We start from the raw sequence: 23,582 nt of genomic DNA, 5'->3' as shown, positions 1-23,582 counted from the left end.
CGACCGGAGGAATACAGGAATATAGTTGGAACTCATTCATGCTGCATTGTCTTTATATCCATAAAAGTGGGGGATGTCTGTGATTAAATGTTTTGTAATTAAATGTTTTTAATTTACATCCTGCCTACATAAAACCGACAATACTTTAACACACTATACAGTGCATACATTATGCAACACTTTTCTTTTCACAGATTAACTTCTAAATTAAATGATTGACAAAACTTAGATTGCCATAGTTAAATAAATCTAAAAAGCCCTTAAGGAGTTCACGTTCATGATTAGTTCGATTAAAATAAATATATATATATGTGTTCTGGCACCTGAGTGTGCTGTGAAGGTAAAGGAGGTCTTTCCACACACGATTGGGATGTTGTTGGTAATTCAAGTTGAGAAGAGGCAGACAAACTGCAGTGAGGCAGTTGGTACTGTAACCTCCTATGTCCGCTTGTTTGGTCCCATGTGTTTGTGCTCAGGAGTCCAGCGTGTGTCCTCCCAACTCCAGGACGTGTGTTCAGTGTCACACTCTGTCCCCTCTACTCCCTCTCCCCATTCCTCCTCCTCCTCCTCCTCCTTTCCCCATCCATCAAACTCTAGATGGGAAGATACACCGTTGTCCCTATGGGTGGCATTCCCCTCAGAACTCTGTTGCAGGTTACCCTCAACACTGTTTTCAGTTGGAACAACATCGATCTCGTTTAGCGAGTCCAACAGATCTGATATGTCAGGGATATCCCAACCGTCTCCCATATCTTCTTTTTCCTCCAGCTGCCCTCCCTCACCCATGCAAGTCTCATCTGCTCCAGCCGAAGAACCAACCAGTTTTTGCTCTTCAGCCACTTCCCCTGGTGCTGATTGGACCATGGCTATGTCCAGTTCTCTCTCGGTCATAGTGAGTGGCTGAAGAGGTCCGCCCCCAGCTCCTGGAACTTCTCTGGTGGGCACGCCCACTGCTACGAGGATGGTATCCATCTGACGCATGTAGTCCAAGTGACCTTTCACCTAAAAGAATGGGGAGGGGGGGTTAAAAGCATTTGAATATGTTCGGAGAAGGAAAAGTGGGCTTTCTGGACACATTTTCACCCCTTTACCGATGGAAATTCAAAACATACCGTGGACTTGTTTTAATAACTGGACATTACTTTACACTTTATAGATTTCACATTGTGCAACTGAAGTTTTGCCATGAATAGGCCACTTTATTTACAGCAAACAACATTATGTAAAACATAATGCTGTAGAGTTCCATAATTTCCATTCAAACACTAGGGCCGGGACAATACCAGTATCGCAATATTTATTCCATGGCAAAAATGAAAACACGAAGCAGACCAAACTCTTTGGTCCTCTAAAAACCTGCTGTATGTAAAACATTGTGTGCTATAGCTTGGAAAATAAATAAATGATGTAATAACAACATAATGATGTAATGATGCCTCGTGTTTTGTTTTCTTGCCGTGATACTGGTATCGTCCCGACCCTATTCAACACGTCAAGATTGTAATGATCTCCAAGTTGTACATGTCCTTTGTGCATCTACCATGATGATTTTCTGTCAAAGGTTGTCTTTTCATATGACAAGTCCATATGGGTGGTGGCTGAATACCTAAGCCTGGCTGTGAACTGACAGTACAACCTGCAGTTACCTTAACATATTTTTCCTTCAACTTTAAATAAATGGTGCATTATGAATCCATGTCTATTATGTTGTAGTAATAAAAGGTTTTAGAGACAGTATTGGCAAAAAAGAGAAAGTACAAGTTTGCCTGACACCAACTGAAATGGCCCCAAGGGGGGCCAGTATGAAAAATAAAAAATAATCATGTATGCACTCACTGTAAGTCGCTCTGGATAAGAGCGTCTGCTAAATGACAAAAAAATAACTGGATAAAAAAAAAAAAAGTACTATTGAACACACAGCCATTGTGTAGCTAGAAGTAATCTCATCCCTCAACCTTGTCTGCTGAAAAACTCACGCAATCAATGCCTCCCAGCAGCTCAATAGTAAACGTCTTCAGATCTCAATAGCTTGACCTCTAATTCCATTCCCAAGGCTGTGGAGTCATTGAGGCCTGTAGCATCATGAAGCTACAACGGCGGTTTATAGGATGAAAGCATCACCAGGCTAGTTGGTACTGCACAGTTGTGTGAATTCTCCATCTGCTCACACCTGGTAGTCATTGAAATGTAGCGAGCTACCACTTTTAATTTAGAAATGACTAATTGAGGTACAATAGTCTAACTCACCACAGAAGATAGATCCACGTTGAATATGCGGCGATCATTCAAGCTGATTGGCTGAAGCCCTGCAACAGACAGCTGTGCCGATGAACCCCTGTACACGTATCCCAGTAGCCAGTCCCCTCTGACAGGTAGATGGACCAATTAATAAAAACCACTGCACCTTTGTATCATGAATGTGCTACCTTTATCAATGAAGAGACTAAATAATTTATATGCTTATTTATGCCATTCCTAATAGATAAAGAATGCGTGCATATGAAAATATAATCTAATATCGAAATGGTCATATACATTCATTTCTGTTTGAAAATAGCTCAAATTCAAAACTTGCTGTATACATATTTTACATCACCCAGATAACAATCTCGCCCCCCAAGGTAAGATGGGATAGGATTTCTTTCTCACCTGCAGTATCCATTCACTATCTTCCCAGCGACAACCTTGGCCATTCTCTCCCAGGCTTGGGCGGTGCCATCTACTGGGGCACCCAATAGGACAACATCCTCCACCACGCCCTCACAGCCTGAGACCATGTACAACAGAAGGATGGAAAGAGAGACATATTGTTAATTTGAACAGTTCTGTATTGCAGTTGTGTGTGTGTGTGGAAGCAGTGACATGTATCTGGCAAAAATATCTCACAAAAATGAATATTTTGATTAATAGATCAAAAGCATACCTAGATGAATATGCAAATTCTCTGTAGGCATTGCAGTTAAATGCAACAATACAATTTGACTATTGTTAGGCTTGTTACAGTCTATAGTATGTATAAAGTCAGGCAAGGGTTTAGTGTGCATGTTATACCTTGATCTTTGGCAAGTTCCTGAAGGCAGAAGTAGATAACCCTCGCTCCAAGACTGAAGCCAATGAGACTGACAGGACGCTTCCCCTTTAAAAATGTTAACACCAATGCTGATTTGTTGACACAACAAACATCATGACATAGGCTTTCAGATAATTGTAAACACATCTACAGCAAACAAATCTATAAAATTTAACTTTAGTTGTATAAAGACATGTTAATTGTAAAACCTTCAATGTGGATGTTGAAACTCCAATGACCATTACAGCTAGGGCTCTGCGATATGGCATAAAAATCATATATATGGATTTTGTTTTCATTTACGGGATTTTCACGATATTTTTACGTTTTGTTGTACACTGCATTTCAAACAGTCTGCAATAATCTAATGAATTCAGGGCTTGTGAAATTATACCTAGGATAAATATAAGCCTTCCGCAACCATAAGACCGACTAATAATTTAATTATTTTCTCAAAATGGTTTAACCAGCTTTTCTGCAATAATCACTGATCTGGCTTTCAAGTCTATGAAAATGCCCTTTCTGTCTCAAATTTTACCAGAACCATGCATAATGCACATTCACTAATAATGACTAACTTCTTGTAGCAGGCATTTAAAAACATAACACTGGTCTCATACACAATCTCTCAAGCACAAGCCCATGTGCTAGTGAGTAGCCAGCTAATCTTTATATTTCAAGTTTAGCCAACTTGTTGCCAATTTAGCGACGTTGTCGATATATTTTGCCAGTTTTCATAGCCCTCCAGCGACTTGTATTGGTAAAAGATTCTAGCGACAAATTCAGTTACTTTTCAGGCAGCCTTTGGGGAGTTTTGACACCAAGGGTTACTATGGTTTTGAAATGCATTTAGAAGAAGCTGTCTGTGCAACAGAAGTCACAGCAACTGCGCACACATGCAAAGAAGCACAAGGGGAGGGGGTGTGCAGCAGGAGAGTGGGTGAAAATCTACGTCGGGGACCGCAGCAAGGCAAATTGGTGCTGTGACGTCACGGCAAAACGTAATCTAGCGACAGATCAAGGAGCCAATAGCGGATCTCACTGAAAAATAGTTGCCAACACTGTTTGCTAGCTAACAAGGTAGAACAGTTTAACTGTTGTGAACACACCCTTCTGTCCATCTCCAACTGTTTGAACAGCATGCTAGCCTGTCCACTTTGTTCAGATCTTGAAATCAAGTGGGCTACCTACCAAGTTGGCAATTCCTTATATAATTGTGTTTTATGCTTATTGCACACTTATAAAACACAGACTAGACATCTAGTATAACAATCTTTGGCTAAAATGCTGCTAGCGGTAGTACCTCAATGCCGCACGCGACACACTGAGCATTTATTTTCCAGAATCAATGTTAGTTGATACTCCTGTTTTAGTAGTGTATGCTCTGAGTGCAATTTGAGGAGTTGAGACATAAAAAGGGCATTGTTAGAAAGGTTAAATTCTATTACAGTAAAATAATGTCTCAACTGTTGGACCAAACCTCAAATGCAAATAGCGAGTTGAAACCGCTTGTCAGAGAGGAAGAAGTGATCTCTCATCTTTGTTGTTGTGAGTGGCAGGGGCTTGGTGTGTGTGTGTGTAAATGGGAACGTGCACAGTCACAGCAGAAGGAGCGAAGGAGACAAGACAAAAAAGACATGAGAACAAGTGGACATAAACGTTCATACAAAAATTTAATTAAACTCCATTATTGCGATAGCACAATATTCCAAATGCGTCTCAAACATAATTCAAATGAATTTGATATATCGCCCAGCCCTAATTACAGCTACAGTGTCCTCCGTAATTATTCGGACAGTGAAGCATTTTTCTTTTGGCTCAATAATGAAAAATCAAACAATAACTATGAGGTTAAAGTGCAGACAGACAGTCAGCTTTAATTTGAGGGTATTTTCATCCATATCGGGTGAAGCATTTAGAAATTACAGCAGTGTTTGTACATAAGAAAAAGTACTGGGACAAATTCACTTATGTATATTAAAGTAGTACAAAGTTAAGTATTTCTTCCCATATTCATAGCACGCAATGACTACATCAAGCTTGTGACAGTTGGATGCATTTGCTCTTTGTTTAGGTTGTTTCAGATTATTTTGTGCCCAATCGAAATTAATGGTAAATAATGTACTGTGCCATTTTGGAGTCACTTTTATTGTAAATAAATATTTTTCTAAACACTTCTACATTAATGTGGATGCTACCATGATTATGGATAATCCTGAATGAATCGTGAATAATAATACACATAAGTGAATTTGTCCCAATACTTTTGCTCCCCTAAAATGGGGTGACTATGTACTTTCTAAACAGTTCACCCGATAGAGATGTAAATACCCTCAAATTAAAGGTGACAGTCTGCACTTTAACCTCATAGTCATTGTTTGATTTAAAATCCAAACTTTTTAAGTATAGAGCCAAAAGAGGAATAAATGCTTCACTGTCCCGATAATTACGGAGGGCACTGTATATTTTTATTTATTTTATTTAATTTTTTAGTCATTTAGCAGACGCTCTTATCCAGAGCGACTTACAGGAGCAATTAGGGTTAAGTGCCTTGCTCAAGGGCACATCGACAGATTTTTCACCTAGTCGGCTCGGGGATTAGAACCAGCGACCTTTCGGTTACTGGCACAACGCTCTTAAGCACTAAGCTACCTACCTTGAACATATTAGTATTTAGAAATGTAATTAACAAGAGATCCCTGTTTCAACAGGATTGAATCCTACTGAGTGGTCATGCTGGTGTGTGGTGTTAGCTGTTCTCAGAAGTGAGAAGCATACCTGCTGCCTACTCCTCAACACCTGCGCTAGGTGTTTTCCCACCTCGGCTGAGCGACTAAGACACACAGACCAGGGATTGTCTATAACACTGGCCACCGCAAGTAGAGAGGCAGGCCATGTAAGCGCAGTCACAATACCTAGACAGGGACAAGTAGGGGAAAGAAATGTTCAGTAGTGGAGGGTTACTAGGCTATATATGAGACTGGAGGACAACACTCTTTAGAATTTAGGATGCTAGTTGGAAATCAACAATCAATCAAACCTGCTATGTTCATGGAAAAGTTTAACTTGAAATGAAAATTAATGTAGACTTTGTTTCTACAGTACAGGATACATTGAGTGAGTGCCATGTTCAAAGTTTGTCCTTGAACTCCTTGGTGAAACTGGAAAGAATTCTCAATGGTGTAGCCTACTACAAAATCCCATTCATCTAAAAAAAGGCTCATTTAACTCAGTCACAATGCTTGCATATAAGCTCACATGGCCACTTATTTCCACCCACACAAATGTCAAAGGAACCCTAAGGCTTCTTTCTAACAGCTGTTGCCGACGTTCTATCAGACAAGCCTCCGCATCACGACGTCATCCCTATTGATGGCATTTTCAGTACAAGATATCGTAACCCCTAAAAATATGCCTCCCCTTGACAAGATCAACAGAAGGCATCATCTGTTCAACCAGCTACTCTGAATGTATCCCTCTCTATGTCATCCCTCTCATTTCAATGCAATGTCTGTCTGAATAAAACAATTTAGTGGAATTCCACTGTCCTTAATATATATTTTTTAACTAGCCAGTGGTGAGGCTTGGTGTGATAGAACAGATGACCTACCTGACAGCACAGTGTACTTGAGGGCCTCCTGGGCCACCATGCTGACCAGGCCGTCGAGAAGAGCAGCCATGGTGGAACCCAGGTCCCTGAGGAAACGAGACTCCCACACCAGACAGTACTGCTCTCCGCACGCACCCAGACTGCACCAAGGAGCCTGGAACGAACCTGAGGGTGGGAGAGAGGACAGGACACGTGAGTTCAGCAAAGTGGATACCGGTAAGTGATATAATGTACGTCCCATGAAACTATTAATTTTAATAGTGATGGACACCGATATGGAAAATCTTTATCAGTTGCATTTTTTCAATTCGCTATCATATCAGTGTTATGAATAACATTGCAACTTTCTGTTCAGTCAAGATTCTCCTACTTTTTGCCTCCATGGGTTTGTAAAGTATGTACAGTAGATGACCTTGGTAGTCTTTAAGTGGCCGTCAGTGTACGTTGACACAGTTTGATGTTAGTATTGATGGTAGATTCTACAGTGAGACTGGTGAGAGGTTATGCTTGCTCACTGTATTTGCCAGTGCACAGCCAGCCGGTCACAGCCACAGTCAGGTGTAGGTGCTTCCCTGAGCTCAGTGGCAGAAACTCAAACTCCTCTATTGCTCCCACCCGCTTATTCATCTTATAGCCTAGAGAGAGACAGAGAAAGAACGAGTGAGACAATAAGGTAAATGATAGCAGGAAAGAGATTCTGATCTCAAACAAAAAATGTAAAAAGGAGACTACCTATCTCAAATTAAAAAGGAGACAAACTATCTTCATACACTGCCAAAGCCCATTCATCTCCCAGTGATCTCACCAGTTAAGCCAGCCCCTGCTGCTCCAAACAGGGAGGCCATGATGGCGATGCCAGTGGCTGAGCCCAGAGCAGCCGCCCCTCCTGCCCCTAGTACGGCCGATGCCCCCGCCGCCACCAGTGGTGCCGCCAACCCGCCCGTCACACCTACATTAAATAATGGCATAATTTGCTAATGAGTGAGTAATACAACAAATTTGAATTTCTCAATGCTGCCTCTAATACTAGCGATTGGCCCAAGTTAAGGCACTGACCAATCACAGCTCCTCCACCCACAGTGGCCAGGCCAATGAGGAGGTAGCGTCGTAATTTACGTCCTCTCTCTTTTGTCCGTCGCCGAGATGAATCCTCTCTGAGAGATAAAAGAAAGAAGAGCATCTGAATATACAGCGAGATGCATAATGGTCTATAAACAATAGATGTATTGGTGGATTCATATAGGCTACTCAACGACAATGTTTACAATGTGACGGAAGTACTACAGTTTATGAATACATGTTTCACCACAGGGTCATTCCCTACTGAAACCAAACCAAGTAGACCATAAAGGATAAACAAACTTACTGTTGTAGTCAGTCCTGAGGCAAAGCAATGACACATAAAAGAGAGTACACTGAATGTAATTACCAATGCAAAAATCACACTGCCACCAACATAGATAAACATTTTATCTAGTTTAAACATCTTCATGACTAGGGAAACTAGTTTTTATTCATTCTTCTCTCCCTCACTTACGCGCTCTCCACCACTCCCTCTCTCAGTCGTTCACCCAGCGTCGCCTCAAACTCCTCCAGTTGCTGAGGGGACACTCGCAGTAGACAGCTGACATGGCGAATTAGGACTCGTGATCTGGAGTCGTACAGGCCTGGGATCAAAGTATGTTTTGGTCACATTCAGAGACATTGTTAGTACTTTATGAACTTTCCAGTTTTGATGAAGGCCAACTCTACTAACTAATTAATGTAAGCTACTTACCATCTTTGATGGAAAAAGACACAAGGTCCTGTGAGTGAGAGAGAATGACACAAGGAACTTGTGAATGATCTTAGAAGTGACAGTATGCCCAAAGCTTACTTTGTTTTGAAGTGCTGGGCCACAAATATAATAAGTTACATGTAGGTCACTTGTGCAAAAAAGAGAGAGCATGGTCATATCACCAATACACTGATTAATCATTCCAGCATTTGATTGGATATGTGCAAGGCAGTGACCGAACCCACCTGTGTGATGGGAGTGGCCCGTGCAGACAGTAGTGGCTCAGCCTGAAGGATGGAGAGGAAGGTGTCGCTGCCCTCGAATCCCAGGCCTGCCAGAAAGGCCCCCATGACGGGCATCACCGACTCATCCAGCCCCAGCCATAGCACCAGCCCCTCCAGGTACTGCTCCCGGAAACACCTGTACAACGATTAGAGGACTAAGTTTAGGCAAAGCCAGCAAGATGTTCATATTGTTCATATTCATATCAACAAATGTATTAAAATAACCTTACAGAAAGACAACCATATCTGCACCATTCCACCAATCAGGCCTTTGTAGAGTAGCCAGATAGAAGCCACTCCTCAATAAAAGGCACGACAGCCCACTTGGCGTTTGCAAAAAAGTCATCTAAAGGACTATCAGACCATGAGAAACAAGATTCTCTGGTCTGATGAAAACAAGATTGAACTCTTTGGCCTGAATGCCAAGCGTCACGTCTGGAGGAAACCTGGCACCATCCCTACGGTGAAGCATGGTGGTGGCAGCATCATGCTGTGGGAATGTTTTTCAGCGGCAGGGAGACAAGTCAGGATCGAGGGAAAGATGAATGGAGCAAAGTACAGAGAGATCCTTGATGAAAACCTGCTCCAGAGTGCTCAGTACCTCAGACTGGGGCGAAGGTTCACCTTCCAACAGGACAACGACCCTAAGCACACAGCCAAGACAACGCAAAAGTGGCTTTGGGACATAGTCTCAATGTCCTTGAGTGGCCCAGCCAGAGCCCGGACTTGAACCCGATCGAACATCTCTGGAGAGACCTGAAAATAGCTGTGCAGCGACGCTCCCCATCCAACCTGACAGAGCTTGAGAGGATCTGCAGAGAAGAATGGGAGAAACTCCACAAATACAGGTGTACCAAGCTTGTAGTGTCATACCCAAGAAGACTCGAGGCTGTAAAAACGTGGTTTTGCTTTGTCATTATTTTTATTTTATTAATTTTATTTTATTTCACCTTTATTTAACCAGGTAAGCCAGTTGAGAACAAGTTCTCATTTACAACTGCGACCTGGCCAAGATTAAGCAAAGCAGTGCGATAAAAACAACAACACAGAGTTACATATGGAATAAACAGAACGTACAGTCAATAACACAATAGAAAATCTATATACAGTGTGTGCAAATGTAGTAAGTTATGGAGGTAAGGCAATAAATAGGCCATAGTGCAACATAATTACAATTTAGTATTAACACTGGAGTGATAGATGTGCAGAAGATGATGTGCAAATAGAGATACTGGGGTGCAAATTAGCAAAATAAATAACAATGTAAATAACAATATGGGGATGAGGTAGTTGGGTGGGCTAATTACAGATGGTCTGTGTACAGGTGCAGTGATCGGTAAGCTGCTCTGACAACTGATGCTTAAAGTTAGTGAGTGTCTCCAGCTTCAGAGATTTTTGCAGTTCGTTCCAGTCATTTCCAGCAGAGAACTGGAAGGAATGGTGGCCAAAGGAGGTGTTGGCTTTGGGGATGACCAGTGATATACCTGCTGGAACGCATACTGCGGGTGGGTGTTGCTATGGTGACCAATGAGCTAAAATAAGGCGGGGATTTGCCTAGAAGTGATTTATAGATGACCTGGAGCCAGTGGGTTTGGTGACGAATATGTAGTGAGGGCCAGCCAACGAGAGCGTACAGGTCACAATGGTGGGTAGTATATGGGGCTTTGGTGACAAAACGGAAGGCACTGTGATAGAATACATCCAATTTGCTGAGTAGAGTGTTGGAAGCTATTTTGTAAATGACATCGCCGAAGTCAAGGATCGGTAGGATAGTCAGTTTTACGAGGGCATGTTTAGCAGCATGAGTGAAGGAGGCTTTGTTGCGAAATAGGAAGCCGATTCTAGATTTAACTTTGGATTGGAGATGCTTAATATGAGTCTGAAAGGAGAGTTTATGGTCTAACCAGACACCTAGGTATTTGTAGTTGTCCACATATTCTAAGTCAGACCCGCCGAGAGTAGTGATTCTAGTCGGGCGGGCGGGTGCCAGCAGCGTTCGATTGAAGAGTATGCATTTAGTTTTACTAGCGTTTAAGAGCAGTTGGAGGCCATGGAAGGAGTGTTGTATGGCATTGAAGCTCGTTTGGAGGTTTGTTAACACAGTGTCCAATGAAGGGAAATATGTATACAAAATGGTGCCGTCTGCGTAGAGGTGGATCTGAGAGTCACCAGCAGCAAGAGCAACATCATTGATATACACAGAGAATAGAGTCGGCCCGAGAATTGAACCCTGTGGCACCCCCATAGACTGCCAGAGGTCCAGACCACAGGCCCTCCAGTTTGACACATTGAACTCTATCTGAGAAGTAGTTGGTGATCCGGGCGAGGCAGTCATATGAGAAACCAAGCCTATTTAGTCTGCCAATAAGAATGTGGTGATTGACAGAGTCAAAAGCCTTGGCCAGGTCGATAAAGACGCCTGCACAGTACTGTCTTTTATCGATCGCAGTTATTATATCATTTAGGACCTTGAGCGTGGCTGAGGTGCACCCATGACCAGCTCGGAAACCAGATTGCATAGCGGAGAAGGTACGGTGGGATTCGAAATGGTCGGTGATCTGTTTGTTAACTTGGCTTTCAAATACTTTCGAAAGGCAGGGCAGGATGGATATAGGTCTGTAACAGTTTGGATCTAGTGTGTCACCCCCTTTGAAGATGGAGATGACCGCGGCAGCTTTCCATTCTCTGGGGATCTCAGACGATACAAAAGAGAGGTTGAACAGGCTAGTTATAGAGGTTGCGACAATTTCGGCGGCTAATTTTAGAAAGAAAGGGTCCAGATTGTCTAGCCCAGCTGATATGTAGGGGTCCAGATTTTACAGTTCTTTCAGGGCCTCAGCTATCTGAATTTGGGTGAAGGAGAAGCGGGGGGGGCATGGGCAAGTTGCAGCGGAGGGTGCAGAGCTGGTGGCCGGGGTAGCGGTAGCCAGGTGGAAAGCATGGAAATTCTCGATTATCGTAGATTTATCGGTGGTGACAGTGTTTACTAGCCTCAGTGCAGTGGGTAGCTGGGAGGAGGTGCTCTTATTCTCCATGGACTTTACAGTGTCCCAAAACTTTTTGGAGTTAGTGCTACAGGATGCACATTTCTGTTTGAAAAAGCTAGCCTTTGCTTTCCTAACTGATTGTGTATATTGGTTCCTGACTTCTCTGAAAAGTTGCATATCGCGGGGGCTGTTCGATGCTAATGCAGTACGCCACAGGATGTTTTTGTGCTGGTCAAGGGCAGTCAAGTCTGGGGTGAACCAGGGGCTATATCTGTTCTTAGTTCTGAATTTTTTTAATAGGGCATGCTTATTTAAGATGGAGAGGAAAGCACTTTTGAAGAACATCCAGGCATCCTCTACTGACGGAATGAGGTCAATATCCATCCAGGATACCCGGGCCAGGTCAATTAGAAAGGCCTGCTCGCTGAAGTGTTTTAGGGAGCGTTTCACAGTGATGAGGGGTGGTCGTTTGACCACAGACCCATTACGGACGCAGGCAATGAGGCAGTGATCGCTGAGATCCTGGTTGAAGACAGCGGAGGTGTATTTAGAGGGTAAATTAGTCAGGATGATATCTATGAGGGTGCCCATGTTTACAGATTTAGGGTTGTACCTGGTAGGTTCCTTGATAATTTGTGTGAGATTGAGGGCATCTAGTTTAGATTGTAGGACGGCCGGGGTGTTAAGCATATCCCAGTTTAGGTCACCAAGCAGTATGAACTCTGAGGATAGATGGGGGGCAAGCAATTCACATATGGTGTCCAGGGCACAACTGGGGGCTGAGGGGAGTCTGTAGCAAGCGGAAACAGTGAGAGACTTATTTCTGGAAAGGTGGATTTTTAGAAGTAGAAGCTCAAACTGTTTGGGCACAGACCTGGATAGTATGATATGATATCTCTACAGCAGATTGCAACTCCGCCCCCCTTTGGCAGTTCTATCTAGATGGAAAATGTTGTAATTCGGGATGGACTTTCAGCTCCCTCCAAAGATTTTCTATTGGGTTCAGGTCTGGAGACTGGCTAGGCCACTCCAGGACCTTGACATGCTTCTTATGGAGCCACTCCTTAGTTGCCCTGGCTGTGTGTCCCCAAAGAATGATGTTTCCACCTCCATGCTTCACAGTTGGGATGGTGTTCTTGGGGTTGTACTCATCCTTCTTCCTCCTCCAAACACAGCGAGTGGAGTTTAGACCAAAAAGCTATATTTTTGTCTCATCAGACCACATGACTTTCTCCCATTCCTCCTCTGGATCATCCAGATGGTCATTGGCAAACTTCAGACGGGCCTGAACATGCGCTGGCTTGAGCAGGGGGACCTTGCGTGCGCTGCAGGATTTTAATCCATGACGGCGTAGTGTGTTACTAATGGTTTTCTTTGAGACTGTGGTCCCAGCTCTCTTCAGGTCATTGACCAGGTCCTGCCGTGTAGTTCTGGGCTGATCCCTCACCTTCCTCATGATCATTGATGCCCCACGAGGTGAGATCTTGCATGGAGCCCCAGACCGAGGGTGATTGACCGTCATCTTGAACTTCTTCCATTTTCTAATAATTGCGCCAACAGTTGTTGCCTTCTCACCAAGCTGCTTCCCTATTGTCCTGTAGCCCATCCCAGCCTTGTGCAGGTCTACAATTTTATCCCTGATGTCCTTACACAGCTCTCTGGTCTTGGCCATTGTGGAGAGGTTGGAGTCTGCTAGATTGAGTGTGTGGACAGGTGTCTTTTATACAGGTAACGAGTTAATACAGGTAATGAGTGGAGAACAGGAGGGCTTCTTAAAGAAAAACTAACAGGTCTGTGAGAGCCGGAATTCTTACTGGTTGGTAGGTGATCAAATACTTATGTCATGCAATAAAATGCAAATTAATTACTTAAAAATCTTACAATGTGATTTTCTGGATTTCCGTCTCTCACAGTTGAAGTGTACCTATGATAAAAATTACAGACCTCTACATGCTTTGTAAGTAGGAAAACCTGCAAAATCGGCAGTGTATCAAATACTTGTTCTCCCCACTGTACATCTACAGTGGGGGAAAAAAGTATTTAGTCAGCCACCAATTGTGCAAGTTCTCCCACTTAAAAAGATGAGAGAGGCCTGTAATTTTCATCATAGGTACATGTCAACTATGACAGACAAAATGAGGGGAAAAAATCCAGAAAATCACATTGTAGGATATTTAATGAATGTATTTGCAAATTATGGTGGAAAATAAGTATTTGGTCAATAACAAAAGTTTCTCAATACTTTGTTATATACCCTTTGTTGGCAATGACACAGGTCAAACGTTTTCTGTAAGTCTTCACAAGGTTTTCACACACTGTTGCTGGTATTTTGGCCCATTCCTACATGCAGATCTCCTCTAGAGCAGTGATGTTTTGGGGCTGTCGCTGGGCAACACAGACTTTCAACTCCCTCCAAAGATTTTCTATGGGGTTGAGATCTGGAGACTGGCTAGGCCACTCCAGGACCTTGAAATGCTTCTTACGAAGCCACTCCTTCGTTGCCCGGGCGGTGTGTTTGGGATCATTGTCATGCTGAAAGACCCAGCCACGTTTCATCTTCAATGCCCTTGCTGATGGAAGGAGGTTTTCACTCAAAATCTCACGATACATGGCCCCATTCATTCTTTCCTTTACACAGATCAGTCGTCCTGGTCCCTTTGCAGAAAAACAGCCCCAAAGCATGATGTTTCCACCCACATGCTTCACAGTAGGTATGGTGTTCTTTGGATGCAACTCAGCATTCTTTGTCCTCCAAACACGACTTAGTTGAGTTTCTACCAAAAAGTTATATTTTGGTTTCATCTGACCATATGACATTCTCCCAATCCTCTTCTGGATCATCCAAATGCACTCTAGCAAACTTCAGACGGGCCTGGACATGTACTGGTTTAAGCAGGGGGACACGTCTCGCACTGCAGGATTTGAGTCCCTGGCGGCGTAGTGTGTTACTGATGGTAGGCTTTGTTACTTTGGTCCCAGCTCTCTGCAGGTCATTCACTAGGTCCCCCCGTGTGGTTCTGGGATTTTTGCTCACCGTTCTTGTGATCATTTTGAACCCACGGGGTGAGATCTTGCGTGGAGCCCCAGATCGAGGGAGATTATCAGGGGTCTTGTATGTCTTCCATTTCCTAATAATTGCTCCCACAGTTGATTTCTTCAAACCAAGCTGCTTACCTATTGCAGATTCAGTCTTCCCAGCCTGGTGCAGGTCTACAATTTTGTTTCTGGTGTCCTTTGACAGCTCTTTGGTCTTGGCCATAGTGGAATTTGGAGTGTGACTGTTTGAGGTTGTGGACAGGTGTCTTTTATACTGATAACAAGTTCAAACAGGTGCCATTAATACAGGTAACGAGTGGAGGACAGAGGAGCCTCTTAAAGAAGAAGTTACAGGTCTGTGAGAGCCAGAAATCTTGCTTGTTTGTAGGTGACCAAATACTTATTTTCCACCATAATTTGCAAATAAATTCATTCAAAATCCTACAATGTGATTTTCTGGAGAAAAAAATTCTCAATTTGTCTGTCATAGTTGACGTGTACCTATGAAGAAAATTACAGGCCTCTCTCATCTTTTTATGTGGGAGAACTTGCACAATTGGTGGCTGACTAAATACTTTTTTTCCCCACTGTAAGCATTGGGTAACGATGAAAGAGATCACTGGAGGTACCGATTGAGCGGGACTGGGGGCTCTACAGTGAAATAGTACAATAAGAACTAGCCCAAACAGCAATAGGCTAGGCATATTGACATTGGAGAGAGGCATAACGCAATCACAGGTGTTATTCGAGAGGACTAAGACAACAACTGGTAATGGCAACGAAAGTTTGGGCTGAGGCTAAACAGATAAACAGGATAGGGTACCGTGTAAAGGAACAGTACAGCAGGCATCAGCTGTGTAGCTGAGTGATCATAAGGTCCAGTGAACAGCAATAGGTAAGTCCGGGAGCAGTTCGTAGGCTGCTACAGCACAGGCGAGCAGGAGGCACGGCTGTTGATTGCGCGTGCTAGCGGGCCGGAGCTAGCAGATGGATCATTGTGGTCGTCGCAACGGGAAGCCTGTTGAAATCACATCAGACGATTACGTCGGCAGACCAGTCGTGATGGATTGGCGGGGCTCCGTGTCGACAACTAGGAGGTCCCGTCCGGTTGACAGAGAGGTAGATAGCCGGGAGATGGGCCTGGCTCGAGGCTAGCTCAAGGCTAACTGGTGCGTCGGGACAGTGGTGAATTAGCCAACAACAGCCATTTGGTTGCAGCTAGCTAGTTGCGATGATCCGGTGTTACGGTCCAGTGATTCTGTGATTCCGGCAGAAAATCCGATATGCTCTGGGTCGATAGCACGCTGTGCAGACTGGCACCGGAGAAGATGGCTGCCGTTTTACAGCCCTCTAACCAATTGTACTATTATGTGTGTTTTTCCGCGTTATTTGTAATTTATTTTGTACATAATGTTTCTGCCATCGTCTCTTATAACCAAAAAGAGCTTCTGGATATCAGGACAGCGATTACTCACCTCGTATTGGACGAAGATTTTTTCTTCAACGAGGCGGCCGCGAAGGATATCATACAGACACCCGACAAGGCCCAAATCCCCGTCATTCGCGTGAGGAAGAGACGGAGATATCGTGGACGTAGATCGGGGTGCCTTGTAAGGATCCGACGGCGAGCGAGTAAACTGCCTCTTCCATCAATCCTATTAGCCAACGTTCAATCATTTGAAAATAAATTGGATGACCTAAGATTACGGTTATCCTACCAACGGGACATTAAAAACTGTAATATCTTATGTTTCACCGAAAGTCGTGGCTGAACGACGACATGGATATCATACAGCTAGCGGGCTATACGCTACATCAGCAGGATAGAACGGCTGACTCGGTAAGACAAGGGGTGGCGGTCAGTGTATATTTGTAAACAACAGCTGGTGCACAAAATCAAATACTAAGGAAGTCTCGAGGTTTTGCTCGCCTGAGGTAGAGTATCTTATGATAAGCTGTAGACCACACTATTTACCAAGAGAGTTTTCATCTATATTTTTCATAGCTGTCTATTTACCACCACAAACCAATGCTGGCATTAAGATTGCACTGAATGAGTTGTACAAGGCCATAAATCAACAGGAAAACGCTCATCCAGATGCAGCACTCCTAGTGGCCGGGGACTTTAATGCAGGGAAACTTAAATCCGTTCTACCTAATTTCTACCAGCATGTTAAATGTGCAACCAGAGGAAAAAAAACTCTAGACCACCTTTACTCCACACAGAGACGCATACAAAGCTCTCCCTCGCCCTCCATTTGGCAAATCTGACCATAACTCTATCCTCCTGATTCCTGCTTATAAGCAAAAACTAAAGCAGGAAGCACCAGTGACTCGGTTAATAAAAAAGTGGTCAGATGACGCAGATGCTAAGCTACAGGACTGTTTTGCTAGCACAGACTGGAACATTATCCGGGATTCTTCAGACAGCATTGAGGAGTACACCACATCAGTCACTGGCTTCATCAATAAGTGCATCGATGATGTCGTCCCCACAGTGACCGTACGTACATACCCCAACCAGAAGCCATGGATTACAGGAAACATCCGCACTGAGCTAAAGGGTAGAGCTGCCGCTTTCAAGGAACGGGACTCTAACCCGGACGCTTATAAGAAATCCCGCTATGACCTCCGACGAACCATCAAACAGGCAAAGAGTCAATACAGGACTAAGATTGAATCGTACTACACTGGCTCTGACGCTCGTCGGATGTGGCAGGGCTTGAAAACTATTACAGACTACAAAGGGAAGCACAGCCGCGAGCTGCCCAGTGACACAAGCCTACCAGACGAGCTAAACCACTTCTATGCTCGCTTCGAGGCAAGCAACACTGAAGCATGCATGAGAGCACCAGCTGTTCCGGATGACTATGTGATCACGCTCTCCGTAGCCGATGTGAGTAAGACTTTTAAGCAGGTCAACATTCACAAGGCCGCAGGGCCAGACGGATTATCAGGACGTGTACTCCGAGCATGTGCTGACCAACTGGCAAGTGTCTTCACTGACATTTTCAACATGTCCCTGACTGAGTCTGTAATACCAACATGTTTCAAGCAGACCACCATAGTCCCCGTGCCCAAGGACTCTAAGATAACCTGCCTAAATGACTACCGACCCGTAGCACTGACGTCTGTAGCCATGAAGTGCTTTGAAAGGCTGGTCATGGCTCACATCAACAGCATTATCCCAGAAACCCTAGACCCACTCCAATTTGCATACCGCCCCAACAGATCCACAGATGATGCAATCTCTATTGCACTCCACACTGCCCTTTCCCACCTGGACAAGAGGAACACCTACGTGAGAATGCTATTCATTGACTACAGCTCAGCATTCAACACCATAGTGCCCTCTAAGCTCATCACTAAGCTAAGGATCCTGGGACTAAACACCTCCCTCTGCAACTGGATCCTGGACTTCCTGACGGGCCGCCCCCAGGTGGTAAGGGTAGGTAACAACACATCTGCCACACTGATCCTCAACCCGAGGGCCCCTCAGGGGTGCGTGCTCAGTCCCCTCCTGTACTCTCTGTTCACCCATGACTGCATGGCCAGGCACGACTCCAACACCATCATTAAGTTTGCCGATGACACAACAGTGGTAGGCCTGATCACCGACAACGATGAGACAGCCTATAGGGAGGAGGTCAGAGACCTGGCCGTGTGGTGCCAGGACAACAACCTCTCCCTCAACGTGACCAAGACAAAGGAGATGATTGTGGACTACAGGAAAAAAAAAGAGGACTGAGCACGCCCCATTCTCATCGACGGGGCTGTAGTGGAACAGGTTGAGAGCTTCAAGTTCCTTGGTGTCCACATCACCAACGAACTATCATGGTCCAAACACACCAAGACAGTCGTGAAAAGGGCACGACAAAGCCTATTCCCCCTCAGGAGACTGAAAAGATTTGGCATGGGTCCTCAGATCCTCAAAAAATTCTACAGCTGCACCATCGAGAGCATCCTGACTGGTTGCATCACCGCCTGGTATGGCAACTGCTTGGCCTCCGACCGTAAGGCACTACAGAGGGTAGTGCGTACGGCCCAGTACATCACTGGGGCCAAGCTTCCTGCCATCCAGGACCTCTATACCAGGTGGTGTCAGAGGAAGGCCCTCAAAATTGTCAAAGACCACCCTAGTCATAGACTGTTCTCTCTGCTACCGCACGGCAAGCTGTACCGGAGTGCCAAGTCTAGGTCCAAAAGACTTCTCAACAGCTTCTACCCCCAAGCCAAAAGACTCCTGAACAGCTAATCATGGCTACCCGGACTATTTGCACTGCCCCCCCACCCCATCCTTTTTACGCTGCTGCTACTCTGTTAATTATTTATGCATAGTCACTTTAACTCTACCCACATGTACATATTACCTCAACTACCTCAACTAGCCGGTGCCCCCGCACATTGACTCTGCAACGGTACCCCCCTGTATATATAGCCTTCCTACTGTTACTTTATTTTACTTCTGCTCTTTTTTTTCTCAACACTTTTTTTGTTGTTGTTTTATTTTTACTTTTTTTGTTAAAAATAAATGCACTGTTGGTTAAGGGCTGTAAGTAAGCATTTCACTGTAATGTCTGCACCTGTTGTATTCGGCGCATGTGACCAATACAATTTGATTTGATTTGATTTGATAATTGTCCAGGCTAGAGCTGGCTGGTAGGTAGTACAGGCCACGGACAGTGGTGAAGACCGCTAACGGTGGCTAATAGCAAGTAGCTAGTTAGCTGGCTAGCTGGCTAGTTTCAGCCGTAGGTTCTTGATAAAAATAAAGAAATAATAGAATCCGTTCCACATTGGGTGAGGCGGGTTGCAGGAAAGTATATTTAGTTAAAGGATGGAAAGTGAGCGAGAAATATATACGAAAAAATACAAAAAAACAGGCTATTTACACGAGGACACAACAGAATACACGACCGCACTGCTACTCCATCTTGGACAGTTATGGGTTATTGTGTGTAGATTGATGAGGGGGAAAAAAACAATTTAATCCATTTTAGAATAAGGCAGTAATGTCACAAAATGTGGAAAAAGTCAAGGGGTCTGAATACTTTCCGAATGCACTGTACATATTTGGTACAGTTATTCTGAGGGTACAGTACAGCAGTGGTTGCCAAATTGTGGGGCGTGTGAGGGGTCGTTTGCAGTGTGTTCATTAGGGCGATATGGGCGACGCACTGCCAAACGGGAAAAGGAAGGGATTTTTTTTCTAATCAATTATATCACGGCAACAGTAGTTATCAGTGTTCTAATCTAGACGTCTGATCTGCCACTAAATGTCCAATCAGGCTAAAGTCGTGCTTCAAATGTCCCCGCCCGTTTTGGGGCGATTTCAGTCAGGTTGAAAATCGCCCAGAAGTCTCTCATAGCCTCTAATGTAAAATCAATTTTTTTCAAATATCAGAGCTTTCAATACAATCTCTATGGGTTTCTGAGGGCTTGCACTTACGCGCTTTCGTCATACGTAACATCAACCATGAACGTAACTAAGAAAAGAGCGGGTAGCCTCATCAATCAATTCACTACTACTGTCAAAATGGCTAGCCTTCAGTGCAACTCGATTGTCTCTTTGAAAGAAGTTCCTTTTGTCGGCGAACAAATCAAGATAAATTGGCAACGAAACAATTAGGACCTCCCAGACCAAATTTAATAATTCAACAGGTTTCTACTAAGCAGAGTCGTGAACACTGTCTACGAGAATCGAGACGACCTCATAGAATGTTTTGAAGCCATTCGGACGGGTTCATTGGGTTCATTTGACCAGCCCACCGTGAGAGAGGCATCTGGCTACGTGAGGATGCTACATGATGAAGATTTTATTTTTTCCCTGCGGCTTTTTCACAAAATCATGCCCCACGTCGACATTCTGTACCAGAAGCTACAGAAGAAGGACATCGATGCTGTCTTTATCAAACGTGCCCTCGACAGCTTCACAAGCAGTGTGCAGGCCATAAGGTAAGATTAAACAATATCATTCGATCTTTCTCAAAGCAGAGCTTTATTTGAAAATGTATGCATGAAAGGAGACTGCATTTGTGTTTGAAATTACATTATTCTCATTATATATGGCCAGTGGTGTAATCTAGCTTATTTTATATACTATGTGTACTGTACAGTGGTGCTCATAAGTGTATGAACACATTCTAAAGTTGACTAAAAGAGGAATACAAAAATAAAAAAATCATCTTTTGGAAATTGATCTTAATGACTTAATTAAAAAAGTTGTAAAATCCAACCTTTAAGGACACCAATTTTCTTTTCTTTTTTATTCCTCTTTTTAGTCAACTTTAGCATGGGATCATAAGCTTATGAGCACCACTGTATACTGTGCTGAACATCCAGGCTATGTGAGACACAAAGGCTAATTTAAACACTAAAGACTTTATGCATCCCTGCCCATTTTAAGTGGAACTGAAGTATTTGTACTATACATGGATACATTGCATATACCTGTGCATCACATAGACAACAATACTGTACAAAGCCAACAAACACATTGGTCTGTTTGCCTTCAGGGACTCCTCTCAACAGCAGCTGCAAGAAGCAACAGGAGCCAAAAGACCCAGAACAGCTTTGAGAGAAGAGGAGAAGCAGAGGCTGTCTGAAGAGGTCTGCAACACCATCCTGGATCACACCAAAGAAAGGTTCTCTTTCTCTGGCCACCTTGTGAGTGCTACCTTACTGCAAGCAGACATGTTTGAAAGGTACTGCCATTCATTTCCTGATGAGGCTCTGAATGCCACTGTGAATGCATACCCCATGATGAGCAAGGCAAAGCTCAAGACAGAACTATCTCTGATCTATGAGAATCCTGAATTCAAGGGATGCTGTGGTCAGGTTCTCATGAGCTACAACCTCCAGGAGACGTTCTCTGAGACTGTGACTCTGTTGAACATCCTCATAACTACTCCCATGACAACAGCTGAAGCTGAGAGATGTTTCTCAACTTTGACACGAGTTAAGACATTCCTGCGAAATTCAATGGGCCAGGAACGTCTGAATGCACTGGCCATGCTTTCCATGGAGAGGGAACTAGTCCTCAGCATGCCTGATTTCAATGAGAAAGTCATTGAACGCTTTGCTGTATTGAAACAGAGAAGAGAACAGTTTCAGTACAAGTAATGTAGCCTCTCTCTCTTTGTCCCTCCCTGTCTGTCTCTTTAACACACACACGCCCAAATCAGTTCACAGTTGATGTTGTTTAAAATAGTTATTTTTCATTTAAAAAAATAAAAAAAATAAATAATCTGTTCATGTTCATTTTTACAAATCTATACAATTGGCCAGAATATGGTTGTTCATATTTACAAATCTATACAATTGGCCAGAATATGGTTGTTCATTTTTACAAAGCCATACAGATAGCTGTGTTTACCTTTTCTAGAAATTACTTTCAAATTCTGTTTTCAGGCAAAATGTCTATCACTGTTCATTTTCACAAATCTATACAAGAGGGCAGAATATGGAAGTCTATAAAAATGTCTTATTACCAATAACTTGCATCAATGTTTTCAGTAGCCTCTATCAAAAGCTCCTGCTTGCTTGTTGTGAATTATGCTCAGGTGCACATATTTCCAATTCAACCATGAGGCAAAAAATGTGGTAAAAGCTCTTGTTGATCCTGCAATCTGAACAAATACCAAGATGCTGTATTTTCAGCTGATATTTCATTTGTTTATGGAAATGCATATTGTTTATGCAGTGTTGAGGAATGTGAAAGAACACCCTTGATTATTTTTACTGTGATAACTTATTTTGATTTTGTAAGCCAACACTTTTGAGATCAGTCAATAAATGCTTCTGGTATTGACTTATATGCTGCCCCTGTCTTCATGTTGTTGCTGGACATATCTTTTTAAAAATGTGTGTAGGTCACCTAAATCATCAGAAAAATTGCCCCCCCTGAGAATTTTTTCAGGAGCCGCCACTGGTCGTTTGGGAACCCCTGCAGTACTGTACCTGTTCTCAGGTCCAGGAAACAGCTGTCCCAAGGAGACCCCACAGAGCCCTGCGTAGGCAAAGCGCCCTGGTTCAGTCAGCTGCCTGCCAATCACCGCCACAGCGATAGGTTCATCCGGCCCATCTCGACGGGGCTTCTCCCCCCCTGGATCTGTAGAGATTGACAGATATATTTAGTTAATGTGTAATAGCAGTATCATAACTTGATAAAGGTTTGATAAATCTGAAATCTTTCCAACGATGCTGCACTAGAACAGTCAGTGAAAGGTAACAAAAAATATGTTTACAAATGTGCTAGGTAGCTACATGAAAAACAAATGTTCCTGCATCACGGAGAAACTCACTGAACCCAGGCAACAATAAGTCCCCCAAAAAGTATTTAGCAACTTGCACCTTCCATGCACTGACTCAAACTAGTACGTTATCTAACTAGGTAGCTAGACAACCAAAATAAGCTAAGTGTTCTAGTTAGCTAACTAGTTAGCTATCTTGCCAAATAAGTAGGGGACTATTTAGACTAGGATACAAGTTTCTTGCTAACTTTCTAGCTAGCTAATAACGTTCAGTGGCTAACAACCAGCTAACGTACACTCACTGTTCGAAACAGCTGGCGGATAGCTAGCTTAGGTTAGCTAGTTTATGTTAGGTAGCTAGATAACCCACGTTGACACGTAGACGTTTCTTTACAAATGCAAAACATTATTGATTACCTGGAGTCAACACTGGATTAAAACAGTGTTGTTTTGTTCTTTCCTCCTCCATTTCACTTTGTTAGCATGGTGGCTCAGCTTGGTTGTTGTTATCAACTTGTGGTTGAAAGTTCAATGAACTCTTTGCAACTTCTGACCAAAGAGCTGAC

At 43.5% G+C, this 23,582-nt stretch overlaps 1 protein-coding gene across 2 annotated transcripts; it reads right to left on the bottom strand.

Annotated features, from left to right (window-relative positions):
• Positions 1-88: 88 nt before the first annotated feature.
• Positions 89-23,582, bottom strand: tmco4 (transmembrane and coiled-coil domains 4). 2 transcript variants are annotated; one of them, XM_041846391.1, is made up of 14 exons: positions 23,434-23,578; positions 22,724-22,874; positions 8,703-8,877; positions 8,458-8,485; positions 8,218-8,347; positions 7,737-7,834; positions 7,486-7,629; positions 7,196-7,315; positions 6,681-6,845; positions 5,849-5,985; positions 3,052-3,136; positions 2,650-2,767; positions 2,248-2,365; positions 89-1,002 (listed from the first exon to the last, which is right to left on the bottom strand). In XM_041846391.1, exons 1-14 carry the CDS (start codon positions 23,483-23,485, stop codon positions 439-441), a joined length of 2,085 nt encoding a protein of 694 aa, XP_041702325.1. In that variant the 5' UTR covers positions 23,486-23,578; the 3' UTR covers positions 89-438. The 2 variants fall into 2 exon arrangements, with proteins under 2 accessions (XP_041702325.1, XP_041702326.1); XM_041846392.2 differs by having other exon boundaries at positions 915-1,002; positions 2,248-2,306; positions 23,434-23,582.

This window comes from Coregonus clupeaformis, chromosome 24 (genome assembly GCF_020615455.1).
Source record: "Coregonus clupeaformis isolate EN_2021a chromosome 24, ASM2061545v1, whole genome shotgun sequence".
In the NCBI taxonomy this organism is placed as follows: domain Eukaryota; kingdom Metazoa; phylum Chordata; class Actinopteri; order Salmoniformes; family Salmonidae; genus Coregonus; species Coregonus clupeaformis.
The sequence above is the reverse complement of the archived record's forward strand: the minus strand, read 5'-3'. Positions and strand labels throughout refer to the sequence as shown.